Source organism: Parus major, chromosome 14, assembly GCF_001522545.3.
Source record: "Parus major isolate Abel chromosome 14, Parus_major1.1, whole genome shotgun sequence".
Lineage (NCBI taxonomy): Eukaryota > Metazoa > Chordata > Aves > Passeriformes > Paridae > Parus > Parus major.
In genome coordinates this window covers 124,360-139,908 of record NC_031783.1, presented here as the reverse complement: position 1 = coordinate 139,908, position 15,549 = coordinate 124,360, and the positions used below count along the sequence as shown (strand labels likewise).

The following is a 15,549-nucleotide window of genomic DNA, read 5'->3' as shown; positions in this document are numbered from 1 at the left end:
AGGTGGAACCAGGGGAGGGGACGCTTTGAATATTCATTGGACCTTCATAGCAGGGGGGGATAAAAGGGAGAGTTCCTGGGATACCAGGTGTGTTCCTGGCAACCCCCAGGGCACCCGGCCGTTTTAACCCTTTGCTTTATTTCTTTTGTCTCCTAATTGTCTTTTTATTTATATTAAATTATTTTTATATTTTATTAAGTGAATCTCGTTTTTAATAGACTCCACCCCTAACCTACCTTATAAATTTGTAACCTATGCTGACCCTTGCCTTTTTAGTCAAACCCATACTGTTGTCTGGTTCGTTGTTTTTGTATTAAAGTATTATTTTTCGGGTCACTGAATCATGCCTGTGAAAAACGGGGTTCACATATTTTTATATAAAATTTAAAAAGTTTAATAAAGACAATTAGGAGATAGAAATAAAGTAAAATGTACAAATACACCGGGGTGCCTCAGCATTCAGCTATGAGAGCACACTTTACTAACAAAGGATTGTCCCTTAAACATAGAACCCTGTTACATATTCATAAATTCTCATACAGGATTCAAACATTCCTCTTAAGTTTTAGATGTTTTTTTGTTTAGTTTTAACTCACTGCCTCCCAAGTAGATCAGTTTTCATGGCTCCACTGAGTCTCACACTCCCTGCTAACAGAGGTTCAATAAATTCTTTCCTTGGAGCACTGGTCACTGCTGTCTTCATCTAGATAAAATAATCTAAGAATGCGGGGGGGTGGTTCTGACTATCTTTTTCATTCTCTGGGTTATATAAATGTAATAAATGGTCTTGATTCATGCTAACTAAATTGTAACTATTTGGAAAGTTATTATTAGAAGCAATCAAGAGAATCAGTGTTATAAGGCAGATGTACACCTTCACAGCTGTTACATGTTAAAATTAAGATACAAGATGTAGTTTGGAAGATAAGTGATGTCCCAAGACAAAAATGGCCTTGAGATGGACAAAATAAGAATAACTTTAGGCATAGGGCCTAATATTCATTAAATGTAGGACTAATTAGTGGACTTACATAACACAACGCTTAGTACACCCACGCAAACCTGTAAGGTTATCCAGAGTGTTAAAAACGAGATTAATTTAATAAAATATAAAAAGTTTAATATAAACAAAAAGACAATTAGGAGACAAAGGAAATAAAGCAAAGAGTTAAAACGGCCGGGTGCCCTGGCGGGTTGCCAGGAACACACCTGGTATCTCAGGAACATTCTTTTTATCCCCTCCTGCTGTGAGGGCTTAATGCATATTCAAACTTTTTCAAGAAGTATTTAGCATGTCCTCTCCCTGGTTCCACCTATTTAGAACATGCTCTGTATAGTTTTTATTTTTGCTGACAATCATTATTTTAAGTTTGGTTTCCTTTCTTTTGCAAATGGTCAGTGTTGATAACAGTCTGGGCCCCTTGTCCTGCCCTGGTGACAGCTGGGCTTCACATCCGTCCTCCTTCTGCTGCAGCCAACGGCCTGGTCCTGGCTGTTGATAACAGCCATTGTCCTTCCGCTGATAACAGCTTGGGCCCCACTGTCTTTGCCCTCTGGGGTTTCCTTGCTTGTACTAGGAGATTCCTTTAAGCTTAAAACTTGTTAGCAAGAAAAAAGTACATACATAGCCATGAAGTATTTAACATATAATATTCATCCTAATACTTGTGAAAGCCAATATCACAATAGAGATTTATAACAAGAGGACAGTGCGGATGAGTGTAAGCCTTCGTCCAAAGACCACCAAAAGAAGACTGAAGACCCCCTAACAACAAGTGAAGCATGCGCCATGAGGAATAGTGTCGTAAAGTCAAAAAAAATCAGAAATAGGAGGAAACTTATGGGAAACATTAATGAATATGTATAAGCATTCAGTATATAAGTTTAGCTTGAAGTGCTTTGTTTTGTATGTGAGGCAGGGTGGGAAGCCCTCCCAATACCCTGGTCAGTTTTGTACATGATGTAGGGTAACAAGCCCTCCCCGTACCCTGGTTGGTTTTGCTTATGCTTTAATCATACTTAGTTACTAGCAAATTAAATACACAAATTGTGTGTTTTTGCTAAATTGTATTCTTTTACTAAATTGTATTCTTTTGTGCCAAATTACTATTCAATTCACTAAATTGTATTCATGTTTAATTAAACTGTTATTAACTCAAAGGACCTAGTTGTCAAAATTCTAATTTCATTTATAACAATAAACAAAAGTAGTTTTTGCTTCAATACCATGCTACAGCCTAAGATATATGTATTATACCACTATTTCTAAGTTTTATCAATTACAGAAATAGAAGAACCTATATTAATACAGCGAAGTTTTCTGACATTATACATGTAATATTCATTTGTGAAAAGCCAATAATATAATATGCACTTATAACAATGCCCATCCCTCATTTATTTGTCATCCTCTTGAGAACCTCTCGCTGAGGATCCTGAGGTAGCACCGGCCAGACCATCCAGACCCAACGTGCTACACATAAAAATACTAATTCTTTCACAAAGCAAAGTTTCAACTGTCCAGGTGAAAAAACCCCAATAGTTAATTGGACATCATATGGTTATTACGAAAGGAAAATTCTGATTTTCCTTGCACAGTCTCAGTATTTCTATCTATTTCTCACTCCTTGTGCTTTTATTTTTCCAACTTGGAAAGGTAAGCTCTTCAGGAAAGGGCCATAACACAATTGCATATGTATAGCACAGTCAGTTTTTAGTCTGCCGTTAGTGCTAAACAAATAACAATTTGAATCCTAGATAAACTCCTATGTTAGATGCAATAAAACCCCAAAAGGGATTGAATAAGCAAATATTTTGCTTGCCAACTTTCATCTGGAAGTGGTATTTTAACTCTCACACATGGCAGCACCTAGCATTCCTGCCATTTCTTGACTCATCTTTAGACTTGAAGTTATTTATGAATTTATAAATATAGGAATGTATATTTTAATGTACAAATTAAGTTAAGGCAATCACTGTCTTTCAGCAGGAGCTTTAACAATGTCACTGGACCTGAACCAGGATTCTGTTGTATAAAGGAGGATGCAGTTCAACTGATATCCCCACCCCTCAGGGATGCATGCTAGACCTGCTGGGATTACAGTCAGAAGAACTAAGTAATGCCATGAGCTCATCAGTCCCTATAGTTCAACAGGCTTTAGTTTGTGTCACTTCCATTGTTGCAGTTTCTTATGTATGTGGCCAACATGCAAGAAAACTTTATAAATGTTTTTACATGCTCTCTAGATTACATGAGATTAGGACTTCAGTGTAATATGGAATTAGTAAATAAACCTTGCATCTCTCTTTACCTGCTTGCTTTTCTCTCTGTTCACCTTTACGTTTGTATTCATGATATTTTAAATGAAATCATGCATTTAATAAAGCATGTGCTCATGTTTGTTGCCAATCTGTTGTGAATGACCTCTTTATAGACCTCTTAGTCTATAAAGTTTCCCACACAAGACTGAGTGAATCAAGGCCCAACATGGGTGATTTGTTGGGTTTGAAATTTTTAAGCAAAAGTGTCTTTACATTTGTTTCACATCTGTTTCTTATATCTATGCATTCAGTGCCGCTGATGTGCTTGGCTGGGCCTGCTCTGTGTGGAAACATTTGAAAATCTGGCTGTTACATTCAGGCATCTCATGATCTACTGGTGATCCATCCTGTAACTAATTACACCTCAACCTCAATTACTGTAGGACCCTTCCAAGTGAACTATACCTGTTTCATTAAGTACTATTCTATTGCATTCCATTCCTTCCCTTTCAATTCTCCTTTTTTAGAGACAAATAGGTTTTTGCTATAAAAGCAGCAGTCTAAAAGCTGCTAGGCTCTGAATCATGTCTATCAGCATGTAGTCAGCTATAATGATGTAACATAGAACAAAACAATCATAAAACTTAAAATTCTTAATTACCAGTGAGATGTGATATTCCCATTGCAATTAGGCTTTCTGGGGAGGGTTAAAGTTCTTTCCCTTTGTGCAGTATTAGGGTCATTGTTAGTCACGACTCTGGAATTACACTCTTCTTCGGTGCCCTAAGCCAAATGAAGGTCTGGGGAGCCTTTTCATAAATCAGCCCCTTATTTCACTCTCCTGCCAGGCTGGTCTCAGTACAGAGAATGATTCCTGCTGTCTTCCTCCAACTCTACAGCCCAAACTCAGCTGAGCTCAGGATGTGGCAGACTCTGACTTCTGTGACACCTGCTGAAGGTGCTAGAGGTTGCCGAGGGTGTTGGAGCTGCTGCCCGTAATTTGGTGTGTGCTGCTGTTGCTTTGGGAAATCTACTGATGAAATTCGGTGGTTGTGCTGGATTTTCTTTTAGGACTTGAGATGGCAAATTTTGCGCTCTGGCTTTCGGTTCATCCCTAACTGAACAGGTCCTTGTCTGCTTTTTGTGCAGCAACTACAGCTGCCTGATGTTGCTAATAAAACTACCGTGGCTGTGACGAGTCTCTAACGCGGCTCCCAGAGCCAGTGCGTGTCCGAGATGCGGCGCGACCCAGGCATGCGCTGGCTCATGCTCGGTGTCCCTGCGCGTGACGCCGCAGCGTGGGGCCCCGCGCGCGCCCATCGCCCCTTGCGTGGAGCCCCGGTGCGCGCTTCTTTGTCTGCCGCGGGACTCGGGGGACAGAACCGGCCGCGGGTGGCTCGCCATCACCGCTGCCTTTCGTGTGTCCAGTGCAAGAAGCACTACGGCGCCGGGCCTGCTCTCAGCACGGGTATCCCGCGACCCCGATCCAGCAGCTCTGGGCGGTCCGTGACGCTGCGGGCGGGGCGGGGCAGCGCCCGGTGGCGGCGGCGGCGGCGACGACGACGACGTCAGCGGGGCGCGGAGCGGAGCAGGGCAGAGGGCTGTCGGCTGGCAGGATGCTGGAGATCCAGCTGGACGATGGCGGCGTGGGGGGGTACCCGGGCGATGATTACTGCTCGGGGTCGGTGATGTCGGAGCGGGTCTCGGGCCTCGCCAACAGCATCTACCGCGAGTTCGAGCGGCTGATCCACTGCTACGACGAGGAGGTGGTGAAGGAGCTGATGCCGCTGGTGGTGACGGTGCTGGAGAACCTGGACTCGGTGCTCACCGACAACCAGGAGCACGAGGTGGAGCTGGAGCTACTGCGGGAGGACAACGAGCAGCTGCTCACGCAGTACGAGCGGGAGAAGGCGCTGCGCAAGCAGGCCGAGGAGGTGAGTGCCGCCGCCCCGCGACCATCTTGGCCACGGCCGGGAGGGTACCCCAATGCAGGGGAGCGGGAGGGCCGAGAGGGTGGCGGGGGTTCCTCAGGGCTGCGGTTGAGCCACCTCTCACAGACCTTCGCTCCGTCGCCCCGATCGCCACCACTGGCGTGTCCCTGCTGGCCGCGCCCCCGCGGTGGGCCCGGCTCGGGGGAGGGGGGGGGGCGGCGGGGGGCGGTGGGAGCCCCGGGGCAGTGGCCACCGGCACTTTCTAGAAGCGGAGTGCGGGGGCGGGCCCGGCGAGGTGCATCCCCTCCCGCGAGGGTGCGGGGCTCCCGCCTCCGGGCCTTCTCCGGCCCCGGCAGGCCCGGCTCCTCCGCCGCACCGCGGTGCCGGGGCCCACTGCGGCTGAGCTGCCCCGTGACAGCGAGAGGGAAAAAAAGCCGAACCAAAATAGCTGCAATCCTGTGGAATTCCTGAGGAATTAGGAATTCACTTTGCAATGCCAACAGCATCCGGAGGGGTCAGCATAATTTGTCGTGTAAAAAATAGTTTTTAAAATGGGTAATTTGTGCAGCCATCCAGTACTCTCAATGTCAGCTGTAAGCTGTTTCGTTGAACCATAGAATTGCCTTTAGAGTATAACCTCTTATTTTTGAAACTTATTTTTATCAAACCTTTGCCTTGCGTTTCAATAAAATCGTTTCCAAGTCATCACCTGCCGTTTCCTGGAGCGTGAATGCACTCCCGGGAGAACCGGGGCAGGGTTGCCCAGCTAGTGGGGTTGTTTGGAAGCGGCTCATGAGAAATCCAACCCCTCTGATGAAGAGAAAGGTTATAGGCGCTTGAATGAACACAAGACAGATGGGAGGTGATCTGCACTCTTTTATCTTCCTGCATCTGTGCCTGTCCCTGCTGAAATACACAACATTCTTTCAGCCTTGAAGGCTGGGAGCCATAGACATTGCTGTTCAGCCTTTTGGAGTGACAGTCTATGAGCTGGGATAGAGCTTTGGTGCTGAAAAAAATCCATCCTCACCACATCATCCCCACCATATCATCTCCTTTAAACTTCCTAAAAAGTGAGTTTTTCTGTCTTCTAGACAAAGGAAGAGCAGAAGATTTAAGATTCAGTTGCTTTCCTAGGAGTCAGGTTCTGATTTGATATGGGGTAATAATAAAATAAAAGAAATGGTAATTAATGAAATAGTTCTTGAACAGGAGAATGGTGTAAAACACACGCAAGGTTTTCACAGATGTGTTCTTGTTGCTTAATAGTCATGTGCAAGAAGCTTTGTAACTTAGTGGGGAGGACTTGTGGTCCATTATTGATTCTGAAAGCAACAGCCAGTCAGTTAAAAGTTTTAGTCCCAAGTTCTAATTATGTATTAATGGACTAATAAATGATCCTGAAGTTCTTTTGAATACTTGTAGGGGTTGAAAAATTATCCTGAGTAGCAAGGCTTATTTATGTTGTATAGAGACAGCATTTTGCAGCTTCTGAGAATTAATTTTTAAAGTAAACTATTTATGGGAAAAAATGAGACTGCAAATGGGCGTTGGAATAGTCCATCTTGCATCTTTGGACTGGAGTGGATTTCTGTTCTGGGCTTACTAGATACAGGATGTGTTTTCTGGAAACATGTACTGATAGCAGTTACATTCCCTACAAGGAAACTTGAGAACCGTGGCAAATACCATTTGCCAATGGTATTTTTAAAAAGTGATATTTAAAAAGTGCTGCTGCTGCTGAAGATATTCTGTCATCCTTATGCACAGTTCACTGTAAGTGGGGGAAGTGTCTGCAAGGAGATTTGTTATCAAAAAGGAATAGATAATGTGTTTCTTATGAGAATAAATGAGCATTCTGCCTCTACAGACCCCCTATTACAAGGTCGTACATGGACTGCACAGCTGCTGTTTCCCTCGGTATATAACAAAGTACATTATTTAGCTTTACTTGTTTCCCACGTACTGCTTACTCTGCAGTAAATTACATATTATGGGAATTCTGCTATCAGGTAATTGTACACAATATAAAAACAGAGAAGTGTTTTCTTCCCAGAATGTGCATTGCAGCTCTGAAACGGTGCCACAGTGACCAGGGACTGTCCATCCCACTCCTCCAACAGTATCAGTTTCGTGGGCTATGCCTCAGGTCTTGGGTTGGATCTTCACTTCTAACTGGGAAGATCCTCCCCAGAAACAGGATTTGACCTTAGTCTTGATTCCTCTTTGTGTATGAGTGCCAGTTACAACAATTAATGGACACTGAGAGGTTGGAGATGAAAAATTGATCTGTTCTCTTGCAATATCCTGTCAAAGACCCTGAGTTATGGTTGCTTTATGTTGATTTATTAAATTCAAAGTAACTGGTATCACAGGTGGGCATTGTTCTGGCATAAAAATGTGCTTTGTATTGGCTGATTACCACTGTGCAGAGCCATTGTACCTTGCTGTTCATCTTTATGCAGCAGTTGTGCACAGCAGACTGTACAGGTATGGTTTATTAAATTAATATTAATTGTAGACTCATAGATACTTGAAATAGTTTCATCTAGTTCCAACACCTAGTTCCAACATCTAGTTCCTAGATCCAAATCTAGTTCCAACACCCCTGCTGTGGGCAGAGAAACAGCTTCCTTGAAGCAATGGTTCCTGCCTCCTGTGACAATGGGCTGTCTTCAGCATTGTTATTGTGGGCTTCTCTATGGGTCTTTTGACACAACCATAGACTGGTTGAGGTTGGAAGGAGCCTTTGGAGCTCATTTGCTCCCGTTGCTCAAGCAGGGTCACCCAGAGCAGGCTGCCCATGAGCATGTCCAAGCAGTGTTTGATTGTTTCCAGGATGGTGGGAGACTGCAAGATCTCCTTGGGCAATCTGTGCCAGTGCTCATAGGGAAAAATGGTTTTCTTATGTTTAAAGGGAAACAGCATTGTTTAAAGGGAACCAGCTGTGATCCAGTTTGTGCACATTTCTTTTTGTTCTGTCACTGGGCACACTGGAGAGAGACTGCTCCTTCATCTCTGTACTTCCCCTTCAGATATTCATATACATTGATGAGACCCCCTGAACCTGCTCTTCTCCAGGTATTCCAATCCTTTTGTTATACTTGTGGCCCTTCACTTGGCTCTCTTCAGTCTTTCCCTGTCCCCCTTGTGCTAGAGAGTCCATCACTGGGCACAGCACTCTCAACCTGGTGGCCATAGCCCAGAACACTCTTTGCCCCAGGTCACACCACTGGTTCATGTTTAACCTGGTGTCCGCCAGCAACCCCAGTTTTCTGCCAAGCTGGGTGACCCCAGCATGTGCCTGTATTCCCCAGGGGCAGGATGTGAATTGTGAAAGCCCTTTGCTGGCATTGCCAAGTGTAGAACTTTTAACTGAAAGACACCTGGGTGTTGTCATCCTTTCCCACAAGAAGCAGTGTGCCTGTCTCCTGCTGTTGTGTCTCTGGGGCCATCACTCCTTGTTATAGCTTGCTGTTTGCATTGTTATCTACCTCAGAAGCACACTCAATTACCAGTAAGTAATTTTAATGTAATAAGAAGGCTCTGATCTCTTGTTTGAAGATCAGTGGCAGTATTTTGGAAGAGGTGGTCCTTTGTGAGGGGCACTGTGGCTGCCACATGTACCTGAAGAGCTTTCTGACTGTGGAAATATGGCGAGCTTGCTCCTGTCTGCATCTCAAACAGCACAAAGGCTTGTAACAACCTCCCCCCATTTGTTATGGGATGCCTTAAATATTGTCCTACCTTGTACCCTCCTCTTTAGGGAGATGGGGAGGAAGGATGACAAAAGTGATAGTTATGGGCTCCAGCCCCTGGTGTTCAGTGTAAGTGCTTTCTCGTGTCCTGCCTTGTATCTGCTTTCTCTGTGGAATGACTTCCAGCCCGGGAAGGTGTTTTGTTTCCCCACCCTGAAAATTGATCTTACAAATATCTGATTAATGGGAATTTCTGCAGTTTGATGGAGACCTCATAGCATCCAATGAGGAAAGCTTTGTGGAGTATGGGAGACCAGATGCTTTTACATGGATCCTTTGCACTATAGGCTGGTGAAAATAACTGGCAAGCATGAAATGCAGGTTCACTGGGTACCTGATCTGTCTCCATATCCTTCACGCCCTCTTGGTCCGTTCCTGGAGCTTGCAGGCACTGTCAGATTATAATGATGGGGTTAGGTGTCCTTTCTTTTGTCTTTTCTCACCTATAGAATTTTCCCCATTAATTGTGGGGAAACCTGACTACAGGTACTTACTGGGTGCTTGAGAAGACAGAGTTCGTCTGGGCCCAGGGGGAATGGGGGCAGGAAAAAGGGAGGGTGGGGGTAGCTGCTGGGGAGCTCGCTTCTTTGGCTTCAGAGCAGAACACACTTGGAGCTGTTGTTGCTTGGAGAAAGGAATTCGCCATAACCCAGATGGAGCTGCTTCTTCTTCTTCTTTTGTGGGCCTCACACCCCTTGTACTGCTGGGATGTTCTGCAGTGCCAGCCATCGCCCTGGAGCTTCTGATACACCTCATCCACCAGCCCAGGATCTCTGCACATTCCTGCCGTACCAGCTAAGTGTTCCTCAGAGTCCTGTAGGGCCCCGGGAACGACTGCCCGCAGGGGGTTTGTGAGGCAAAGCTTCTCCTCCATCCTTTCCCGTCTCGGCCAAGAATGCTTTCATGGGGTCCCTGGTTATTGTTGTTTTGTGTCTTGTTATACATACTAGTGAAGAACTCTTACTCCAACCCCTATATCTTTGCCTGAGAGCCCCTTAATTTCAAAATTATAATTTGGAGGGAGGGGGTTTACATTTTTCATTCCAGAGGAGGCTCCTGCCCTCCCTAACAGACACCTGCCTTCCAAACCAAGACATTCACCCATGGAAGAAGTATCAGAGTAGATATTAGAGGCTATTAGAGGGTTATTCCAATTTACCTTGAATTCTCTTCTGCAATTACCTTGATTTACAAAAGCTTTTGGTCCTGGACAAACCAGATTTTTCATTCTCATCAGAAGTACTGCGATACTTGTAATGATAGTCTTCTGCTGAGCAGGAAGATGTTCCTTACATATTTATGATACTTGTTCCTTTTTCCCAAAATACATCCATTTAGTTGTTCAGAATTAGAAAGCAACACAAGTGAGAGCATTTGTGGTGATCCCGTTGTGTCTTCTGGGTGAGGCAAACTTCACGTTTTGGGGATGTTAACCATTGTGTCTCAATTTTCTCTCACGCCTTTTTTTCAGTGATTTCATTTGACCATGAGTCAAAATTGATCATGGTCAAATGATTAATTCACAATACAGTTATACAGTGTTGTAGATTATTATTAAAACTCAGCAACTGAAGATAGTAAAATAAAGTAACCAACAACAAAAAAATGCTTCTGGAGATACCTGAGTTTGAAATTTGTATCTAAGTAGGTTAGTTATTTTAGATTAAGATTCTAATGTTCTCTCTGAACTGGTGAAAGAAGCTTACTGGTCATCCTTACAACCTCCTCATGGTGTCTTCAAGCTGAATTATCTCTCCTCAGGCTGAATTTTCTCACCTTTTGTAAACATGTTGTCTGATAACTGCTGTGACAGAAGTTGCTTAATAAAGAACTTTGTGTTTCAAGTGTTACTTAAGATTGTCATACAAAGAAATATGCATTAAGTAGGCATGGATGTGTGTTAGAGAGGCTTAAGATGTAACTATATTGTGCTTGATTTGTGGAAACCTACACCTTGCAACCTGCACAGAATAAATGTCTCATTTCTAAAGACTCTGTGTCTTTGTTTAGGGAGCTCCTAAAATTGACAGTGGCTAACTGCATTGGCTGACAGTCAGCATGTGCCTCTTGTGAAAAGGGTTGGCAGTGTTGGGATGCTGAGCATGCCTTTCCTTACAAACCTTCCAGCAATAAAACTAAATAGGATTATAAGTTAAAAATTTACTATCCCATCATGTATCTTCTGATGCAGGACTAGAATTGATGTTAATACTAATAACACTAAAGACATTATTCCTTCCTTCCTCTGAAGGTAGATTGTGACATTTGTTGGGAGGTAACTCAGTGATGCCTTTTGTCTGCTCAAAGTGAGGGTGGAGAGCTGCCTCTGCCAGCAGCAGGGGTGTTGCCTGCCATTCTGGATCAGGTGGTGCCTCCCCTCTTCCTGCCCACAGGACAGCACGGTAGGGACTGCTCTCTTCCCTTTCCTGGTATGATGGCAGTTTTGTGGCAGTCTGCCCTTTTTTCTTTGTCTCATCCTTTGTGCATGGCTCTAGAGAAGGGCAATGAAGCATTGTTGGCTATGGGGTGGGGTGACAGTGCGGGTGGAACCCAGGCTGGCAGCAGTGATGCATCCTGAGGGTTGTAGAATGTGCTGTGCTGGGGACCCCAGCTCTTGTGGGATCAGCCAGTGCTGGCTTTGTGCTGTGGAGTGACGTGTGTCCTGCTGCTGGTTTCTCCCCAGCTGGTCTGATGGAGGATACCCAATGCACTACTGAGAGCTGAGGTACAGATGCTTTGGGGTTATGCTCTGAGAGATGCAGAAGCGGCTTGTTCTGTACTTGTTCACTGTACTTTTTTCATCTTCACCCCATCAAAAGTTTGTGTGCAGAGTAATTTTTTTTTGGTGAAAACTATACATGTTTCTAGCTTATTAGAGATAAAGTTATAGGACATCAGCTATTGGAAAGCCACTTGCTATAAACACGTAATTAGTTATTAAAATTTTTTCTAAAAAAATTTATGAATTCTACACTGCTGGGATGAAATGCATTTAGAGACACTTCTGTTTACAAGTTCTGTTAATTTAAAGGAATGTACCAAAGACAGTTTGTGACGCTGTTTTGCAATAGAGACTGGCCCTATGATGCATACTTCTAAATCATGTCTCTATGAGGAATCAGTCCTTGCCATCTGGTAACCTTTATTCTCACTAATCTTGGAGTGAAAAAATCTGTATCCAAACACAGAGCCTTCATACAAATCCTTGCTCAAGCTCATGGCAATTATTAATATTCATAAATATCAGTGTGTTACTAAAAATTGCCTCGTAAATAAAATTGTGAGCAAGCACTATGAGCTGTGATTTATTTAAAAAGCAGTTTAGGAATATCTGAATATCAGTTGATAATGATGATCAGAGGTGATTGCCAGGTTTCCCCTCAATTATGCAGGGTTACCTGCACAAGTCAAACTGTGATCCCCAAGTGAGCTTTGATGAGGAACTTCTTCCTCTGGTGTAATGAAGGAGCTGCTGCCTGGTCCCTTTCTGTTAATGGCTTTGCAGGTTGATTTGTTAGTCATACTTTCGGGATGTCCCCAGGTATATGTAGGCAGAAGTTACTACTGGAGATCCAGGATGCAGAGTTTTAAGAGAAAAGCCAAGAAGTCTGGGAGGATTTGGCTTTATCACCATTGCAGATGGATTTAAATAGTAGAATCACAGACTGGTTTGTGTTGGAATGGACCTTCAAGCTCATCTCGTTCCACCCCCTGCCGTGGGCAGGGACGCCTTGCACTACACCATCTTGATCCAAGCCCCATCCAAACCCTGGCCTTGGACACTTCCAGGAATGGGGCATCCACAGTTTCCCTGGGCGACCTGTGCCTGCGCTTCCTGACCTTCACAGGGAGTAATTTCTTTGTAATACCTAACCTCCTGAAGTTTAAAGCCATCCCCCCATATCCCATCAAGTCTGGAGAGGGATTGTAATGACTGAAGTTTCAAGAAAATTCTCCAGTCAGTCTTCATTTTCCTGAAAATTATGGTCTTCCACCTAGCAAAGGCACCTTGACACCTTCATTCTTTCTTTTGTCCACTGGAGAGGATGAAGACAGCCCACATCCCCATCATCATTGGCTGTCTTGGTGCCTCTGACAGGCTGTAGCAGACTGGGTACTATCATGCCATTGAGGAGGAAGCAAGGGATGTCCCAGGTGTATCTTGCCTGGCAGGACAGGTGGCTTTATTTCAGGATTCAGTGGGAAGCACCAAACCTTTTGCTCCTGAGTTGAATTGTGATGTGGCCTTCTCTGGTCATGAATACCTGCTGGTGTCTATCTTCTGTCCCAGTGCCCTGGTTGGAAGGGACCTGCTCTTAGCAGGACATGATGCTCAACTGAGTCTGTTAAAAACAGTTTCAGGCTCTTAATTATCTTTCCTGTTCTGCCTGGGTCCTGGCCATCCCACTTGGTGGTATAAATGCGAGTTGCTACTCAGTTCCAGCGCAGACCTGCTTGTCCCTCTCAAGACAACATCAGCAGAGGGTTGCCTGCCTGTCCACCTGCAAGGTTTTGTGGAAAGATTTTCCCATTGGACGCTTGCTGAGTTTCGCCCGAAAGATAATTGTATATAATAATTGTAAGTACTAACTGAAAACAGGAAAATTTACTGATCTGTTAATGGTTGGGTATTTTCAAGGTGTATGGCCCAAAAACACATTAGCTTTTTGCCCTCTTTGGGTTTGGGATTCTGTGCTTGAAAAAGGACTGAAAGAGCTTATTTGCAACACATTTATGAACAGCACATATAGGGGAAGTGTACAGTGTGAGGTACCATACATTTTTAAGAACTTCGGTATGGAGAAGTACCTTCCCCTCCCCATGATGGAGAGAGATGTCATTTCAGTGTATTTTATCATTTTCTTTCACCATTCAATGATGACTTTGTAAGAGAACTCAAGTACATGTTTTGGTTGAGCTAATCAGTAATCTCTACTTATTAGCAAAACCAGGGAATTCTACTTTGGAGGGGAGTACAGTGTCTCGGGAGGGACATCACAAAATCATTCAGGTTAGAAAAGACCTTCAAGATCAGCAAGTCCAACCCAAAGGTTGGACCCATTGCCACTATGTCAACCGGACCAAAGCGCTGAACGCCATGTCCAATTGTTTTTTGAGCACCTCTAGGGACAGTGACTCCACTGCCTCCATAGGCTGCCCTGCTGCTCCTGGGCTGGAGTTGGGGTTGTACATCAGGCGATCTTCTTCCTTCCTTCCTAGGTGACTGTGGCTTCAGTGATATGCTGTTCCCTCATTCTAGGGCCCTGCCCTCCCACCTGCCTACTCCCCTTCAGCTGCCAGTGGCTGTTCTGCTTCTCACTTGTGCATGGTCTTGATCTTCTGCTCACTTTGTTACTAACTTTTAAACTTGTAAACTAAGGTTTTAACACTTCTTGGGTTAGTTCTGTAGCTTAACAGAGTTTTTCATCACAACCACTGTTGTATCAGCGATAACTGAAACTGCAGCATCTTTCTGTAAATTCTACTTGTTTGAATCACTGATGACATTTCAGTAGCCCCACCTTGTCCCACCTCCCTGGTTTTTGTGTGCCTTGCCATTCCTTCAGCTGGGTGGCCTTTGTAGTGGTCTTGAGTTCAGTCAAAACCACCACATAATTTGCACCATAATTCCAGATAACAAAAATACCTACAAATATATTTTTTGCCCTCACAAAGGAAGACAAGTTTACACTACTAGCTTGTGTAATTTTATTTTTTTTTCTTTTTACAATGTTTTTCCATTAATATTTATTTCACTGTCTGTTGTAATCCATGCTCGTCTCTGGGCAGCATTTAAAACCAGTGCGTCAATGTCTTTTATCTCCCAGAATGGACGCTTGTGCTAAGCTATGCAGAAGGCAGAAAACTGTGACTTCAGTAATGCAATGTCATACATGTAAAAATACATAAAATATTTAGGAAGAAATTAAAATCAGGCAGGCCAAAGTCTGGACAGTGATAGTTGAATGCTTTACACTTGCTTCACTTGGGGCACTATGATTTTGGAGAGGATCCACATTTATGATCTTGAAGTAAGGAAACTTACCTTAAACTAGTTCTTACCAGGGAATTTTACTGGGAATGCGTCTGTCCAAGTGCACTGCTTTCATGGAGTAGTCTGCTGTGGAAGCAGTGTGTGAAGCAGGAGGTCATGCATGTTACAAGGTGATGGATGTCTGACAGCCACTCCACCTGTTAATATTGGATAGTATAAGCTGTGTGTTTATACACCCACATTAAGGTTAACATTAAAAATGTGTGTAGCTGTAGTAGGTATAGCCACATCACTGAGCACTGTCTTGGTTTAAGTTGAATTACTTCAGACTTGAGCCCTAAGGACTTCATACTGCATAGTAATTTTTGCCCCAGTTCTGTAGCTGTTTTGCTACCAGCATTCTCAGAAACACCTGCTCTTCCTTAAAATCTCAGGGCAGCAGCACTGGAAAGGACTTCCTGAGTCAGCATGTCCAGTCCTTGAGTTTTGCAGGAACTCAAGTAACATAATCTGTTTCATAAATGTATCAAGCTTGGTTAAACCTCCTGCCTCTATTCTATCCTTCCTCAAAATTGCAATGGAATACTTTTTTGGGTTTTAATTC

At 43.9% G+C, this 15,549-nt stretch overlaps 1 protein-coding gene and 1 long non-coding RNA gene across 29 annotated transcripts in view; one reads left to right on the top strand and one right to left on the bottom strand.

Annotated features, from left to right (window-relative positions):
• LOC117245132 overlaps positions 1 to 4,719 on the bottom strand; it is a 7,007-nt gene extending 2,288 nt beyond the window's left edge. The window contains exon 1 of the long non-coding RNA XR_004499383.1: positions 3,923 to 4,719. This is a non-coding gene — a long non-coding RNA (uncharacterized LOC117245132). The remainder of the gene's footprint in view (positions 1 to 3,922) is intronic.
• A 95-nt stretch (positions 4,720 to 4,814) lies between these two features.
• Positions 4,815 to 15,549, top strand: part of MAPK8IP3 (mitogen-activated protein kinase 8 interacting protein 3) — a 73,257-nt gene continuing 62,522 nt past the window's right edge. For 22 of the 28 annotated variants that reach the window (XR_001524097.3, XM_015642789.3, XM_015642777.3 and 19 more), the window contains exon 1: positions 4,815 to 5,195. Coding sequence is in view for 27 of the 28 variants with exons in the window: in XM_015642789.3 (XP_015498275.1) it covers positions 4,878 to 5,195 (318 nt within the window). In the remaining variant the exon portion in view is untranslated. The remainder of the gene's footprint in view (positions 5,196 to 15,549) is intronic. The other 6 variants (XM_015642784.3, XM_015642782.3, XM_015642779.3 and 3 more) reach the window with 1 other exon arrangement.